We start from the raw sequence: 18,265 nt of genomic DNA, 5'->3' as shown, positions 1-18,265 counted from the left end.
AATTATACGGTTGTTAGTCCTTGCTAATCATGTGATATTTTGAATGTATTCATTAGGAACCTGCCTTTTATTTACATTTTAAACAAGCATGATATTGGTGATGTGCTCCACATTTATTTGCCTTTTGTGTGGCTCTTCACGCCAGGAATACAAGGTGTTGTGGAGGCTTATCAGAGCTGCCTTCCCAAGCTGCAGCTGTATGGGCCGACAAACATTGCTCCCATCATCCAGAAGGTGGCAAAATCGGCATCAGAGGAAACCAATACCAAGGAGGCCTCGGTAAGAGGATAATGCTGTGTTTGGCCTTTTTCTTATGGTGGATTTCTTGTGGGCCATCAAAACAAGGCCTTTTCATGTATGTGAATCATGTCTTCCCAGTTTTCACTAACTGCCTTCACAGAAGGCAGCTTGAGTCTGTGTCGGCTGGAGCAGTGTATCTAGCCTTTATAGCTTTGGTAGTCACAACCTTAAACTCTTCCCCCACTGTTCTGTTTCCTGCTTTTAGAGCTGTTTTACTGTAACACACCCAGTTTTTCACTGTGGAAACATAAATGGCACCGCTAAGGTTACAAAAATTTAGATGCCAAGCCCTAAAGTGTTGGATCATACAAGAAGATGAGTTCAAATGTTTCCCTACACAGACTACCCAATTTCACGTCTCTAGCAGAGGCTGTACTAAAACTTTTTTGTTCAACTAGGGGATTTTTTCAACCATTCTTTTGAAAACTGTAGTGATACAGTTTTCAGTTTGCTATTACTGACATGGAGTATCATGTGCCTTTTAGAAATCAGGAGACAAGTCTGTTAGTCTGCATCTGATACAAAGCCCATGACAGATTTCTTGGGCTAAAAGACTTAAACATAGATCGTGTTTTAAATGTAAGTCTTTGAAATGCATTCAGCTTATTTTTCTCCTGCCTTCCAGACAGAATGGGAGAAAGGCAGAATGAGAGAATTGGAGAGAGTATGTGAGCGAGTAGGTCTGAAACATTTACAAGAGCAGTGCTGTGGGATTAAAGGATGTAAGAGACGACTTGTATACTGCAGCAAGAAAAATGCCTATATATAGGAACAGAATAGAGCTGTGCATTGGTGTGCATCTCATCACCAAGCCTGGAGCTTTCTCCAAGCTTTCTCCATGTGCTGAGCCTTTTTTTAAGTCCTATTAAGGCAGCAGTTCCCAAACATGAGTCTCGGCTTGTGATTGTCACTCCACTGCTGTTTCCAGGATCTTGATAGTATTTAGGGTCCCAGTCCTAAAATGGGGAATTGCTATGTTTGGATTTCCATACCCCCCTAATCCTGAGGTGGCTCACTCTGTTCCCAGTGCTGCCTCTGAACTAGTATGTCGTATTGAATGAGTTGCTTCATTCTTCTAAACCTAAGCTTCCCCTCTTTCTGTTTGAAAAACTAATTGATAGCATGGGTCTTCAAGATAAAGTTTTCTCCCTGCATGTTTTGTTTTATTCATGGCAGGAGGTGATGAACATAACACTTTGAGTTTATATTGCTGTGTATACATAAACTTTAATAATGTTTAGTGTGTTGGTATTGCTCGTGCAGAGTGACCAAATTCTACGACCTGTTCATTTTTCCTATTAATGCATGTTTGTTAAATGACTCCAGCTGCCTAACAATTCATAAAGGATCCAAGTGATAGTCACTCTTACCCGTTACCAAGTGAAGATATGTCATAGCCTGCGATCCCAGTTCAGTGGGCTTTGGAGTTTGGGGAAAGAAATGACAAGTACACAAAATTGCTTGCTCTCCTTTAGAGAGTGAGAAAACCTCTCTTCAGGGCTCTGTATGATGTGTTTGAGGATGGATATATTTCTCCGTGCCCATGCCCTTGCTCTCCTCAGGGACCCCATTACTCTGCAGAATGCAGTAGACCTGCCATGGTGTGGTGCTTCTCCCACAGACAGCAGTGGGTCACCCTCCAGTTTGCAGATGGCTGCACCCATCCCACTTGCCTGTTAGCAAAGCTCCTCTGCAAAGCACTGTCATAACCTCCCTGACAGCTCTGCTACAGGCTTGTAATGCTTCAATACCCCATTCCTCCCTGCTTCCCACTGGTTCCCAAAGGGAAAAAAAAACTTAATCGGAAACTGTCAGCAGAAGTAATTGTGCAGCAGATGGAAAATAGGGCTAGTGAGGATCTCAGGACTATTCCAGACTTCCCAGCCAAAGTCCTGACTCTCCCAGCCCTAGCAGCTAGAAACCCCCTTTTCTACACTGTGCATCCCTTGGCTCCCTCCAGCTCCTGGAAATTACCTGAACTACAGCTAAACTCCAGAAGAGGAGAAATTAGTAGCTGAGGAGGTTTGGATGGGAAATGCACTTAACCTTTGCATCACTATAAATGCTCTATATATTTAAAATGTCCATGAGTAAGTTACCAGAAACACTTTTATACTGGAAAAGGGCAAGCAGCTTTGGAAGATTAACTAATGATATAATTTTTCACTTCTTGTCCAACAACTTAAGCAATATTTCATCTTGCTGATTCTGACGGATGGCGTCATCACAGACATGGCTGACACCAGAGAGGCCATTGTCCATGCCTCTCACCTTCCCATGTCAGTCATCATCGTCGGGGTGGGGAACGCCGATTTTAGTGACATGCAGATGCTGGATGGCGATGATGGGATCCTGAGGTCTCCCAAGGGCGAGCCTGTGCTTCGAGACATTGTCCAGTTTGTGCCATTTAGGAACTTCAAACATGTAAGCTGATTTTCCCATCCATTCCACAGAAGGGTGAATGTGTATGACATAAAAGGGTGAACGGTCCCTGGGGCTGGACCTAACTTTGGATGGGCATGAAGTGTTTAGTAAACATATGGCATTATTGTGTCAGAAATGGAGAAAAAAATGAATACAGAATGAAATGTGCTCCATTAGTGAGATGGTGAGGGTGGGGAAAGAAAAGATGTGGCAGAATCTATGTGCTTCTTGTGGTGCCAGTCCTTAACTCCATTTTCTCCTTGATTTTAGTTTGGTTGCCCTCCCTGACTTATTTTTCCTGGTGTCTCTTTTCCATTCTTTTTGCATCTGTTCTATTAGGAATACTGTATTCTGCTTTCCATCCCTTCATTTCCGCAGGCAGCTAAAATGGCTGTGGATTTGTACTCACAGTGTTCCCCAGGAGGAAATTTAGGTCCCTAAGTTCTCAAAGGCAGGACTATCCACCCACAGCATCCTGGTTGCCTCCAAACCCTTTACCCAAATTTTGTACAAGAACAAATCCAAGGAAGTGCTATTACTGAGAGCTTCCCTGTGCCCTCAGACAGCTGTTCCTGTCTGAGCCCAGCGTGGTGTAGGAGAGGAAGGGAGAGACCCAACATTAAATTGTCAAATTTGAAATAATCCCTTGGCCACGTACTTTTCTTCTCGGTCACCGGCCCTGCATTGCAGCATCTGTCCCAGGGACTTTTTCAGCAACTGGGTAGACAGTGTTCACCCACAGAAGGAGCTTTCCCACATACAGCCACGTTTTTCAGGGCCGTTTTCCTCCATACAGAGGCATGGAATGGCCATTGTGTTCCTTTGCAATGCTGATCACATCCCTTTCCCTCTGTTTTTCCATCTTTTGCTCCCTTCCTTCCCTTCATTCCTTCTGTTATATTTAAGTGGTTCTCCAGACTGTTTTTTTGCTCACCTCAGTGTCTAGGAAGGATATCCTTGGTATTTGATTTGAAAATTTCTTTGCCCCACAGTGTAACTAACTCATTCTCCTCATGAGATTGCCTTTTCCCATCTGCTCTCATACGTTAGTGATCCTTAGATCTGGATTTGTCACACAGAAGTTTTCAGCTCTGGGTTGGTTTTGGTCTGCATATGGATTTGCAGTGCTTACATTCCTTTAGTTTTTCTAGGCTTTTTGTTAGCACAGGAGATTTTCTTTTGTTTTGCTGCTTCCAAATTACCTTCATTTTCTTTTCCTCTTCTCAGTTGTTGTTCTTTTTTCTCACTTCAAAATACAGTTTTGCTATGTTTGTCTTAGATCTAGATGCACTTCTTTCTTTCACAAACTCTACTGAGGAGTAAGAGAAACAGACTTGTTCCTCTTTTCCCTTTACCTTTATGTAAAGAATGAATCCTCATATGCTGTAAAACTCACCTTGTGCTATTAGCTCGGTGATACCATGCCAAATAACTGCAGATTTGCCACTGACTGGTAGATACATGCATTTCTATGTTGATGGTGCCACTCAGTCACCTATTTAGTATCTGCTGGAACAAAGTATGAGACGACCTGCTCATAGCTTGTGATTCTCCTTCATCAGATAATCACAACTGTGTAGTGCTGCACTGTAGTCTATTGTGAAAGTGTTGAGAGGCAAGTTATTTATGGGCTAGTGCTAGACCTACTTTCAATTAGTTGAAAATATGTTTCTGCAAGGAACTGGCAAAGCCAGCTGCATTTGTTATTTTTAGTTTCATTTTGTGATTTTATAACAAAGTTGAAATCATCCTTGATTGAATAGATTAACACTGACAGTTGCAGTTCTGGGCACTGAATATATTGTGCCTCTGGTGTTAACTTGTGAGTGATTCTATGTGTGATTTTAATTGCTAGCATTGGTCAAATGACAAGCATGCATTATTTTTAGCTGGTTTAGATTAACTTCCCCAGTAGTGGGAGAGGATAACAATCTTAAAAATTTACTGCTCTTGTTAAACAGTGATGTTTTTCTCCCCCTTTCTCTCAGTCGCAGAGATAAGATAGATACAGATAGATAATGTATTTGCTATATCAGATAAGTCAATATATTTTATGCAGCTTGATATTTAGTCTTTTTATTGTGATCTTTCAGCATTTCAACAAATGTCAGTGTAATGGATGAGGGCGCATAACAATAGCCACTTCTGGTTAAATTTCTTTATTGTGATATCCCAAATAATCTCTCTGTCTGAACAAAGTGACATTCACAGCTATCTTGCTAACTTATCCTCAGCACAAACAAAAGACCATGCCTTTTGCATCAACTGGTGAAATAATTTTTCATGGTAGAAATGAGTGTGATGTTTTGAATCAAACTTATTTTTTTCCAACAGAAAAATGTGGATTACCCCATTTGGGAGATTTTTGCCAGATCACTTCTGATCACACACAAGAATTACTGTAAATCAGCATATACATTTGACAGCTTTAAGCAAAAGATGTATTTAGTATAAAAATCATGTCCCTTTTGTCAACATACCTTGTGCTTAGTTTTGGTATTTAGGATGTTCAACTATAAAGTAGAAAAAATGCTGAAGGATCTTTTTAGAAAGACTACAAAATGTTGTATAACATTTATAGATTTTTCTGATTATTTATGCCTAAATCCATATTACCCCTACTACTGACAGAATGAGGGAATAAAATGTTATTTGTGAACAATTATTTTTTATTTTGCTGGAACATTAAACCAAAATTCATTTGGAGTCAACCCAAACAATTTTTTTTTTTTTCATTACTTCAATTCTCAGGTCAGCCTGGAACTCAAAATCTCATATCTATCCAAAGAGATCAAAAATAATATATCCAGAAGCTGCCCTGTGAGAAATTGAAAGGAGGGAGAAGGAAGTTGTAAAAATAATCTATAGAGTGAATCTATTTTATAAGTTTGACTTCAGAGAAGGTTCTGATCCTGCATGGCACTCAAACAGGCTTTTAACACATTTCAATGAGTTACAGTTATTCACATACCTAAAACCCCTTACCCACTTTAGTGTTTTACTGGCTCAAGACCCAAGGTAGAAAGAAAGCTTTAATATAGGGTTTTTATCTCCTACACAATGTAGTATATCGGGAATACTTCAGTAAAGTATCTTACCTTTTTGACTTTCTCTTTAAGGAATATCTTTGAAGCTATAAAATAATAATAATAATTGTAGTGATTCTTGGCAAATCCTGTAGTTGCAGAGGCTTGATAAAATCAAGGTAACCGTTACTGTTTAAAAAATGTCCCATTGTATAGTGGATGACATGTGCAATTCACTACATGGGAACATAACAAACAAAGGGAAAATATTTTCCCTCAACCCAAGTGAATTTCTCCTCTCTATAATTATCACCACCCCAGCAATGTGAGTGCCCTTCACCTGAAACTGTAGAACAGCGATGCTCACAATCACTGAAATGTAGTTGAAGAAAATCACTTGTCTCAATCCATTCACAGTCATTTTAAGAGCTGAAATTGTCTGCCTTTAGGACACATGATATATTTACTGCGCACAAATCTGATGCCACAGGTAGATTGTATTCCACTCTGCATTGTATTTAATCATAAAGGCTAACAACTGTGACTTAATAACACATATCACAAATGAGTGTGGAAAGCACAGCTCTTAACCACTGCAAGGAGGAATGTTTTGCACTATGTATTGTAATTAAAGATTAAGTATGGTGAAGCTATAGAACTGAATCAACAATCATTTGTAATATACACCAATTACCATCATAGGGGATTATTTTCCTGCTGCTGGCTGATCTGCTGTTGTGTATTAGCTATCAGCTGAGAACTATTCATCTTGAGGTATTTATTGCTAGGATGCTCTTTAAGCATAGCAGTTAAACAGTGGAGAAAACATTGCAGTAAAACATTAACGTACCATCTGCATTAAAAACCCAGCGAAGGTAACCCTTACACAGCACTGCTGAACTGGGGCTGGTTTTTAGCTCAGAAGTTACTGGGTCTGATTCTTACTTATACAAACACTGCTTTGCACCATCTGGTCTAGAAGTGGGAGTGCTTTGCCACCACAGAAGTATGTAAGGTGCAGGTGGCCCAAATCGTCAGACAGGAAGTCGCCCCTAACCCTGGTTTTGGGATGCTCCCCGCTAGAAAGGGCCCCAGGACCAACAGACATCACCGGCGTGATGAAACTCTGTAAAGCACGAGTTGTCCTTGTTCAGACCAAAGCGCGGAGTCAAGCCAACTACCCCAGCGCAACTCTGTGCGGGGCCACACATTGCCTGTGAGCCTGCGGGCACAGTAAATGCCAGCTTAAACCTCAGTGAAAGGCTTTTTGCTTCACGTGCACGCTGGGCTCAGTTGACTCCTCAAGTGTCAGTGATTGAGCCATTCATCTGAGCTCTGACAGAGCCTGTTGTGAAGGGCTGACCCTTCGGTCGGGAAGAATGGACGTGGCATCAGATGGGAGAGAAATGGCAACAGGAGGATGACGCAGAGAGATGAGTGCTGGCCCAGTGTTCAGACATGCGGATTGCACATGATCCGGAGAAGCTGGTGGCAAGTGCTCCTGCCCAGCATTTTTAAAGATATTGCAGAATGAAGCTAAGGCTTGTGTGTGCAGCAATGGTCCAGGACTCTTCCCCCACTCCCTGTTTTTACCCTTTATGTAGGGTTGTATTTTTGTTAAGATGGCACAGAGGCAGGCTAAGGTGTATACAGCTTTGTCACACTGGGAAGGAGATTAAAAAACCAGTAATTCTCAGTAGCAATATAGAAATCAGCCATTTGCCTGCCTCCAAGGGGTATTTTCTGCTGTTTTCAGTGAAAACAGGTTTAGGCAAGAACAGGCCAACTGTGGAAAACCGTGCATTTCACTTTGAAGGATTAAAATAAATGGGTTCTGTTACTGTGTAACACCTGAGAACAGTTGCTGTGCTGTCACGCAAAGTATGGGCTCTGCTTTGCCAGTTTGTTGGTGCAGAAATGTTCCAGGCTTTTTTGCCTGCACAAATATTTTGGTATAAATGTCACAGTGGGGAAATAGCGGTTCATTTTATTTGTTACTAATCACATATGTGACTCAAAATACCAAAATACAGAAAACAGGGTTTTTTTCTATTCTTGCTAGCATTATCTTTGTATTTGTGGTATTGTAACATTTGATACTGGAATTTATAATAGCCCAGAGGCTTTCTGCAGCCCTGGATTAGATTGCCTATGAATACTTTACAATTTACATCCTATGTAAGCTTAATTTTAAGACTCTGGAAGGATAAGGATCCCACCCCATGAAATAGAGTAGAGCAATAAACAGTTAATACAACTACTTTGTGACATGGTAGTTTTGAAGCCAGCTGGCAATATTACAGACAGTGAGGAGGGAAGTGTTCATTAGTGTGGGAAAAAGTATTTGGTGTGCAGGAGAAATGTGACCCAGCCACCAGTTGAGGAGTTCCCGTGCATCACCTGAGCTGCAATGTGTGATCCACGTGTGCTCTATCTGGAGAGAAACACATTAGTTTAAACCTCTCAAACTGGCGTTTAAGCATTTGCATTTTTACTGCATTTCTGTGGTGGGCTCAGAGGGAACATGGTCAGGCAGGCTGGCTCCAGGGGGGGCTTGGAATCAGCTCTACCCAAATACTTAGAAACAAGCAAAGCCAAAACACGGAGCAGGAGGGTGCTATTGAGCTGCATGGGAGAACAGGAGTCCAGTTTTGTCACTGCTGAATTCAGGGGCTGAGGAAAATCCCTGCAGCACACACAGGTAACGGTTGCCCACAAAACATCCACAGGCCCCACTTTAAAATGAAGCATTGTCAGGGTGTGAGGCAGCAACTGCGTGTTGTCGATGGAGGGCATGGTTTCTCATTGCGCTGAGGGGTAGCCCTCCCCCCTGCCTGGGGTGCAAGCCAGTGGCCATCTCTATATCCATCTCTACATTTCAGGGTCATCACTTCTTAAGTCTGGTTGACACCCACCATTTATACATTGCAGGAGGAGCTTTAAAGCCTCCACAAAGACTAGGATTGAAGCTGTCTCGTGACCATGGTTTAATTCCAATGAAAACAAAATATTTTTTATTGAATTAAAAACTTCCCCAGCCATTAAAACACCATGCCAGATCCTGAAGAGCAGAATGGGTGATGAAGGCCTCCCTTTTACAGTGATATCCATTCACGTTCAACTTGATGCTCTGCAGGGTTCCTCGCTGAGTGCTGATGAATGAAGTCTTTGCAGCCCTTTTCATTGCGATATGGTGCTCTCCCAGAGTGCAGGGAAGTTCAGTTACCCTGAACTTAAAATAGTCCAAACGGACCTGAAGAACATGCAGAACACTTTTGGCTTTAGTGTGCTTTCAGGCAGCTACAGCTGCAAGCCCAAACTGACTCACAAAATGAGTTTCCAGCAATAGCGCCACTCACTTTGAGTCTTTTTTGCCTTCCATTTCTGTACCATACTTCCCACCTTGATCTCGCAGCACCAGTGCCTCTAAAACCCATAGCATTTCTAGCAGAGAGGTTAACACTTGTGTTTTCTACCATTTCCTGCAGGCATCCCCAGCTGCTCTAGCAAAAAGCGTTTTGGCTGAAGTTCCAAACCAAGTCGTGGACTATTACAATGGCAAAGGGATAAAACCAAAATGTATGTCAGAGTACGAGTCTTCCAGGACACTAGCTCCATGAACCTGCCTGCACTCTTTTACAAAATTAAGAAAGAAAAATGCTACTGTCTACAGCTACTGTACTTAAAAATGAAACAAAAAAATAGCACGTTTTGGTGATTTTTAACTAAAATAACCATTTTTTTTGCATGTGTAGCCTGAAGGCTTAAATCTGTTAAACGGTTGTATTGTTGAAAACTTTTTATGAGAAAAAAACATCCAGGAAAAAAAAAAGTAAACTCTTTACATTACAGCATGTCGCCTTGAAATAAAAAGTTATCTGTATCTGTTTTTTATACAGGTTTGTTGAAATTTTGCTAAATTTCTTATCTTTACACTGTAAAGCATTTTGAAATATTTACTGAGAGTCGATAGCCAAAATGTCTTTGGTTTAATCTGCTACGAACTGAGAGATTTTTCAAAATGGCAGATGCATGAACTGTATTTTGCATGTTTAAAATAAAAACAACACAGTTTTGCAGTTGTTGTCTTTATTTCTCTCTCTGCCACCAGGCTGCCTGCTTTCAATTTCCGTATTCCAAGAAAAGGGTAATCAAGTGTTTCAAGAGATACCTGACCTGAAGCATGGGCATTTTTAATGTTAGCAGCTTATAACATGGGCACCCCAACATGCCCACTCAGTCTGTGCCTGAGAAGCAATTTTTCAAAAGCCTGACACATCCAGCTGTTATGAAGGGTTCAGACCGTAGCTATAAACGGATCTGGCTTACAGGGCATGATCCATCAGGATTGCATGTCTTAAAATATGCCCATTTAATCCAAACGATCTGGCTGGCTTTCAAATGGGTTATATTTTGGCTACCCAAATTTATAATCTCTTATCTATTTTGTTTCTTTTGTTTCATTTGTATTTTTTAATCTCACACCCAATATCCAACTTTGCGTGACACGTTTTTTGAAAGAAATTTTGCACAGCCTGATTTTATGACAACCAGTGATTTGTAACTTCATGCACACACAGATCACTTGTGTGTGATAGAAAAACTGGTTTTGTACCAAAATAATATTCAAGCCACCTTTTTTTTTTAAAAAAAAAGAGGACACACAAGGACAGATTGGCAGTGGATTGATCTTCCCATTGAAATATTTATGTATATAAATGATGAAATTAGATCATTGTTATTCTTAGTGTTTGAATTTTGGCTTCTTCATTTGCTAAAAGACAATAGTGAAAGATGTGACTTGTTAGAAGTTAAGGATAAAAGTTGACCAAAAATAATTTGCGTGGGATTGTCTGAACAGCATGGTTTTGGATGAGTTGTGCTCCCACACTAACTTGAAAACATTCTTGTTGCTAGTTCCAGAAGAATATGTTTTGGGCCAGTGCTGAATATTTTGGAAAATCTCACGTGTGAGCAAGGGGTTTTGGTTTTAGAAATACGTGTTTTTAAATGAGTTTGCAGGCAATATAAAACTCTAGCTCCCTGATTCTCCTTTAGAAGATCTCCATGGGATCAGCTTTGATTGATGATTTTGTACCATAAAATGAAGGCAATGGCATAGCCAAGATGCATGGGGCTGTCTCCCCAGCACATTCGGTTCTGCTCCATCTATATCCCGCAGTGCAATCGTTCACGCTTGCTAGTAAAGATTCCTTCAGCTGATCGGATATTGAACAGCAGCCAGTATTACTTGGTCATAGGTATAAATTGTCTGAAGATGTCCCGACTGATAGATCTCAAATCCACATTTCCATTTAATGGCTGACTGTTCATTTGAGAGCTTACCCCAGCAGGCTGCACATCTCTCCCTCTGTGGATGTATTTCAGCTGGAAGCTACTGTGATTTTTCCTTGTATCTCATACACCACTCTGCCAACGTATCTTAATTCTTATCTACAACATCTCTAGTTTCTTATTCCCATTTTCCCCTTTTTTTCTTTCCTTCCCTATTCTCAGAAGGGGCATTTTCTAGCTGTTAAAGCACATGACTGAAAAGTCAATGACTCCATCCTCTTTGCTCCTTCAGTATTTTATTTTGTAATCTTGGGCAAGTTGTTTAACTTTTCTGTACCTCAGATTCTTCATCTCTAAAATGAAGGTCACTGCCATGTATTCATAAATACCTCACAATGGTACTTGGGGGACTTTAATATTTGAAAAGTGATTTGAGATACTCAGAGCCATGATGGTGCTCTCACCACGTAAAGAGTATTACTTTACCCTGTGCATGGATTTAGGGATGTAATGTACAGCTGAGGAGGGGTTAAACATTTTCTTCATTATTTGCCAGACTGAAGGAAAGTAAAAGAAAGCTTTCAGCAAGAAAAATTAGGAATCAGATAAATTGTTCTTCTGGTACATAGGATCTTTGGCTAAACTGATTTTTGAAGTGATCATGGTTACATGGAATTGGGCAGTTACAGCTCTTCATTAGCAGAGGTGTTAACAACGTGCTTCTACAATGTAGCATCACATAAAATGCAGGCATCAACACGTGGTTGTTCAATGGTTATTGTATGCTGAGCTATATAAATCATCAGTCATTTTCATGTATGTAGGTGGTCTATATAAGTATCTCAAGAGAATCACAGTTACTGCAGATCTTTCGGTTTACTTCACACAATCCAGGTTATAAATGTTGTCAACTTAAAACCAAATAATTATCAGTGGTAATATAGATCAGCAATACTGTGGCAGCCCTCAAGCTATTTGAAAAGATACTGAAAAAACAATTGGAAATCTTCAATCTATATAGATTCCAGCATGTAAAACAAATATGTAATAGTGTGGTGAGCTGGTGTAGGAGAACGCATAGAGAAAACTAGCCATATGGTAAAGGCTCTCTAATGAGGTTTTGAATGTTATTTTCATTGCTCCAAGTTACTCAGTGCAATAAGACAGTATGGGCTTTGTGCAGGGTAATATCATTAAGTATATGAATATATCTCTGAAATGGCATTTTTTCTCCTGTTTTATCTACTTAGGGTTTTAGCAAGGCCATTCTGCCTTTAGGCAGAACCACCATCAATTTTTCTCATAGATTCTTTTATGCAAATTTAAACTTATACTGCCTTTTGATGGATCATTTTAAATTCTGAAAACGCCTTTAAAATAAATTATATCTCGTCCTTTTGAGGTAATTGATGATCTAAAATATCTTCTTTGCATACAGCAATCCTGCCTTCCTTTTTACTGTCTCTCAAACCAAATGGGATTCAAAACCCAAGTCCCAGAATACTCGAAGATATTCATGAACCCTATTAGCCCAAAATACATTAACATCCATAATTCTTGAACCAGACACTGAGCTGAGTTGTATTTTTAGTTGTGTGGGGGAAACTAAGTCCAGAATAATAAAAAAAAGCACTAATACACTGCTAATTGCTTATTACCCTAAGGTAAAACCTACCTGTGTAAAGTTCTTAGCATGGTAAGCAATGTAGTCTTCTATAGCATTTGATGAAAAAGTCTACAGGTATGAAATGAAGATGAAATTATAATAATAGTATCGCTTTAAAATATGTCTTTTAGTCTCCAAATATCAAAAGTAGACAACTGATGACAGCTAAAAGGTTTGCAGTTTGATCCATTAGCAGCCTGCTGAGTGGGATGGAGAATGGTGGTTTAAGCCAAGGCTTGCTGCAGGTTGCAGAGATGATATTCCAAAATGCACAGGTAGAAGGCCCCTGCTCTGAGCGGATTTGTATGACAGAGCCTTGCAGGTCTGCAACACTCAACTACATCCCCTGGGCTTACCCACACAGCAAATACTGTGACACGGTGGGTGGCTTAGTGAGCCTCATTATTTTATTGCAGTACCATCTTTGCTGACGAGTTAAGCAGAGCTGCCTCCTTCAGCTTGGCTCTCCAGCTGCTCAAACAGGACATGGCTTACTCCCAGAAAGAACCCAACTGGTTATTCAGATTGACCTTTCTCACTTGGGATTACAGGTCTTGCAGTCACACCTGCTATGTAAATCTAAACTTATCTCCTGCCTTTCTGGAGAGAAAGAGGTACTAGACAAACTCCCTTTACTCCCAAGTACCATTGACATTTCAGGCACAAAACATAAGTACATTTACACTCGTGTTTTTTTGGAATGGGAGGGATGAGCTGGAGGACTCCTAGATGAGGTTACATTCCTCAGGTTGTTTTTTCCCCTTTATTTACAGAAAGTGCCATTTGCCACAGAGAAAATACAGAAGCACGTGCATGAAAGCCATTGGTAGTTTTCTGGATCACAGTTTTGGGTGCAAATGACAAAATTCTGCTCACTGTTACCCACTCTGAGGTGCCCGCAGCCTCTGTTGGATCTGGTTAGCTGGCCACAAGCCTCGAGTGCAACACACACGCATACCACAGTGGGAAAGAAAATAGAGAGGCAGGGTAAAAAGGAGAAGCAATGACGGACTTTGGCTCGCTGCACTGAACAGTCATGAATCTTTAAAATTATTAGAATGTTGAAACCAAAAGGGAATCTTGGGTTCATACCCATTCACTGTCCTACCTAGTGCACTGTCAGCTGTCCTGGTGCCCTGCTCAGAAAAAAGGGTGAATCAATTCTGAATACAGACGAAAGCCAGATCTCACTGAAGCCAGAGAGGCACAGGTACCAGCCCTGTGCCAGGCTGCCCAGAAATCCTCTGTCTGGCCCACCTGCGTTAACTTTGCCAGTAACGTCACTGACTACAACATTAAATATAACACTTGCCACAAACATTGCCTTCATACGTTTACATGGCCTACCCACTCGCAAGGAGCTCCTGAAGCAGTTAAGCCTCACACACTGCAGTGGTTTGATGAAGCAGAGGTTTCTGCCCGAATCTCCCAGGTGTCCGCTCAATGCCTGCATGGTGGGGGAAGGTTTTGAATCCACACGAGGGTCCTGCAACCCTGTGTGCCTAAGCGATGCTTGCCAGCGATAAATTTCACCCACCACCAGACACTTATTTGTCGGATTTTGCCAGCTCACGGCCGGAATGGAGGCATGGGAGCGATGGCAGCGCCGGCGGGGTCAGGAGAAAGGGCGCCCACAGCTATTTCTGCACGCCCTCTCCCACCACCCCCTCAGGTGAGGCCTTGCCCCCCGCCAGAGAAGCCCCATCGCCCACGGGTGCTGCAGCCCTGCCCGCGGGGCCTTCGGGCAGCACTCGCCCGCGGCCACGGAGAAGCCCAGAACCGGCCACCAGCCAGGGCTGAGGTTAAACCCCAGGTAGCGCCGCAGGGCAGGTGCCTTCGCCTGGAGGGGTAACCTGTCCCCCTGGGCCGGTTTGGGAAGCCGCTGGGGCCAGCGGTGTGGGGGAAGGCAGACGAACGATCACGCCTTTGGGTTGGTTCGGGAGTTTTTCTGTTAACTTTTGAGTTCACCGCCTCCCCCCCGCCGGGAGCGCGGGCCGGAACCTTCTTTCCTAGGCAGAACGGAAGGCTTTCAGCGTCGGACCGGGAGGCGCCGGAAGCCGGCGGCGGCTCCGCCAACGGTCGCGGCATGGCGGGCTGGGGGCTGCTGGGCCGGCTGGGGGGTCGGCTGTGGGCGGCGGCGCCGGGGAGGCCGCTCTGGGCGGCGGTGGGGGCTCCCGGCGACAGGTAGCGGAAGGGCTGGGAGGGGAAGGGGCTGCTGCGGGAGGGGCGCGGCGCGTGGCGGCGGGCGGGGAGGGCCGGGAGGAGCGGGGGCAGAGGGGGACCCGGCCCCTGTGGCAGCGACGGACGCCTCGGCGGCCCCTTCCCCTCGGCGGCCCCTTCCCCTCGGCGGCCCCTTCCCCTCGGCGGCCCCTTCCCCTCGGCGGCCCCTTCCCCTCGGCGGCCCCTTCCCCTCGGCGGCGCCTCTGGTCTCCACCGTTTGCAGAGGCCTCTGGGTGCAGCCTGTTGGCAGCACCCGGAAAGTTTGCATGTGCAGAGGCTGGGGTAGTATCTTTGCTTCATTCTGAGTGACTTGACCTGTGTTTCGCATCATTTGGCCAGCTGTTACAACTAGCCATGTGCATTTGCTAACTGTATTGTTAAATACTCATGTTTCATTGTACTTGCAGAGGTTAGAGGAGCATTCAAGCTCTTCTTAGCCCTCATAAAAGTTGTGGCAGTACAGTGAGCTGTTTAGCAGTGAATGTAAAATGAGAGGGTTGTTGGGGCTGGAAGGGAGCTCAGGAGGTTTCTAGTCTAAGCTGCTCACAGTGTGGCCAGCTCTGAGGTCAGACCAAGTTGTTCAGGGCTTTGTCTGCTTGGGCCTTGAGGGCCTCCACAGACAGAGGCTGCACAGTGTCTCAGGCCCCCTGTTCCAGTGTTTGACTGTCCTCAGGCTGAATATTTTTTCCTTATGTCAAATCAGAACCCCCTTTTTCAGTTGATACCAATTCTCTCATTCTCCTGGCATGCACCTCGGTAAACATGGCATGGCTCTCATTTCTTCAGTAACCTTCTTGCAGGTATTGGAAAGCTGCTGTCGGGTCCCCTCTGAGCGTCCTCCACACTGACAAGCCCAGTTACCTCGAGCCTCCTCGTAAGGCAAATGCTCCAGCCCCTGTATCTTTGTGCACCACTGCCGGACTTGCTTATTTATAAACATCCCTGTTGTCCTGGGGACCCAAAATTGGATTTAGTATTGCAGATATGGTCTGCTTGGAGTGCTGAAGAAAGGATGATAACTGCTCCTGACCGTGTTTCTGTTGATGCAGCCCAGGCTGCTGTTAGCCTTCATTGCTACCAGAAGCCTCCTGGCTGCTTTTTTACCTTTTGGCCCCCCAGGACTCCCAGGTCCTTTGCCTGGCTGGGGAGCAGCTCTGTTGAAGTCACAGCCCATACTCTTGCAAGAGGTTATCCCATCCTGGGTGTGGGACTTGGCATTTCTCCTTTATGAATTTTATCAGGTTCCTTTCCTTGTTGCCGGTTCCTCTGACAGCAGAGGGACACCCTTGAGCATTGGCAACTGCTCCCTCCATTTTTATTTGCAAACTTAAGAAGGGTGCACTCGTCCCTTCTTACAGGTCACTGATAAAGATACTAAACAGGACAAGTCCCCAGATAGACTATTGAGGAACTCTACTTGTAACTGACCTTCTGGTAAAGTGCAAACCATTAACCGGGACTCTTTCAGCCTGATGATCCAGACAGGTTTTTGCCCATCTGATAGCCCTCCCATCCATGCCATAACATTCCAGCTTGGATAGAAGGATGCCACAGGAGATTGTGTTGAAAGCCTTGCTAAAGTTAAAGTAAACAACACCCACTGCTATCTCTTCGTTCATGGTTCTAGGTTTTTTTTATCCTAAAAGGAGTGGTTGATTGATTTGTTGTTGCTTGCCCCTCTTTGGTGTACTTTGGAATACTTTAAAAGTTAGATGGGAGCACGACAAATAATTAGTTGTTTTTGGTCAGTGTGGCCAGTTTCCATGATGGTAGTTGAATAGTCTGCTAGTATAATTTTGGTCTTTATGACTGTATAATATAATGGTGTAATTATGTAGTATGTATTACATTACGAACATACGTGTTATGAGACATTGTTTGAACTGATAAGACACTTAAAACTTTTTCCCATCACTGGAAAGGGGGCAGCTGGGCTTGGTAGTCAGGCACATTAACAGTGCAACGTGGTGGCACGAGCACCTTTCTGAAGAGAATGTCCAGTTCCTCAAGAAGATAACTGCAGAGGAATACAAAGCTCAGACAGCCAGCAAGCTGTGCCCTCTAAAAGATGAGCCATGGCCACTGAACGAGTGGAAACCAGGTGAGAAAATATCTCTTATGAAATACTAAACTCATGCTGAAATTATTGTTGTTGTGTTGTTGCATGCAGTAACATCAGGACTGTGTCTTGTAAAGTATTTTCCTTTTTGCTTTTACCTCAATCATCCAACACATCTCCTAGTAAATAAGTAAATGTAATACACTAGTTCTCTAAAAAGCATTTAAAATATTACAAGGTGTTAAGAACCTCGTAAGAACTTAGGTTTTCAGTCCAAATCAGCACTTGGCCAGTCCCACTGCTGGACAATGACAAGATAATAAACTAAGAATTAATCAAAAAATACTCCCTAGAATATAAAGTATGTGAACTTGAAAATGTTCTTGTAAATATTGCTGGACTCTGAAGAAAACCTGTAGTATATAATACGTCCCACTTCAGTGATTCATAGAATATCTCAAGTTGGAAGGGGCCCATAAGGATCATCGAGTCCCACTCCCTGCTTTTCACAGGACTACTTAAAACTAAACCATAAAGGCTAAGAGCATTGTCCAGACACTCCTTGAACTCTGACAGGCTTGGTGCCGTGACCACTTCCCTGGAGAGCCTGTTCCACCCTCTCAATGAAGAACCTTTTCCTAATGTCCAAAGTCTTACAGACTAAAACACAACATAAAGGTTTTGAGTCTTCAAAAGGGTGACATCATTTGACAGCAAACAACAGAGTCTGCAAATCCATGACAAGATCCTTGGGTATGACGGTGGAAACTGGAACAAAGAGCATTTTTTCAAACTTTAAAGCATTTATTCTTCATCTTCAGTGTTCTGTTCTTCACGGCATGGACTGTCAGAACACAGACTTGACAGGTTGCCTTTGCTGTTTAGTTACAGTGACAAAAATATGCAGAGGTCAGGGTGGGAGGAAACTACTACAGTAAACTTTTCAATCGTTAGTTTGGCTCTAGTGAAACTAACTTGCATGGGCGTTGTATTTTCTTAAAAAAAAAAAAGTCTGAAGCATTGATTGTTCAGAACTTAATGGGGAACTGTTTTGCATGTTCTGTCAAACACAACTGGAACAAATAGAACTTTACTACTAATGGGTTTAAAACCAATGAACAGGTTATTCCCAGCCTACATGGAGGGAGTCAGTGATGTTTTCCCTCCTTCAGCTCCTTAGGAAAGATCTGAGTTAATAGGACTTTGCAGGTTATGAAATGGGCTCTTTCAAATATTAAGTGTGGAGTTGCATCCATGTTCTGTTTTGATCTACAG

General features: G+C 42.8%; 2 protein-coding genes across 2 annotated transcripts in view; both read left to right on the top strand.

The window, feature by feature from the left end:
- Positions 1-9,370, top strand: part of CPNE4 (copine 4) — a 194,375-nt gene extending 185,005 nt beyond the window's left edge. Inside the window, exons 13-15 of the mRNA XM_075728118.1 lie at positions 146-279; positions 2,488-2,724; positions 9,239-9,370. Coding sequence (XP_075584233.1) covers positions 146-279; positions 2,488-2,724; positions 9,239-9,370 — 503 coding nt within the window. The remainder of the gene's footprint in view (positions 1-145; positions 280-2,487; positions 2,725-9,238) is intronic.
- A 5,427-nt stretch (positions 9,371-14,797) lies between these two features.
- Positions 14,798-18,265, top strand: part of MRPL3 (mitochondrial ribosomal protein L3) — a 32,216-nt gene continuing 28,748 nt past the window's right edge. Inside the window, exons 1-2 of the mRNA XM_075705373.1 lie at positions 14,798-14,895; positions 16,854-17,032. Of these exons, the coding sequence (XP_075561488.1) occupies positions 14,798-14,895; positions 16,854-17,032 (277 nt within the window). The remainder of the gene's footprint in view (positions 14,896-16,853; positions 17,033-18,265) is intronic.

The sequence above is a fragment of the Pelecanus crispus genome, chromosome 2 (assembly GCF_030463565.1).
Source record: "Pelecanus crispus isolate bPelCri1 chromosome 2, bPelCri1.pri, whole genome shotgun sequence".
NCBI classification, from domain to species: Eukaryota; Metazoa; Chordata; class Aves; order Pelecaniformes; family Pelecanidae; genus Pelecanus; species Pelecanus crispus.
The sequence above is the reverse complement of the archived record's forward strand: the minus strand, read 5'-3'. Positions and strand labels throughout refer to the sequence as shown.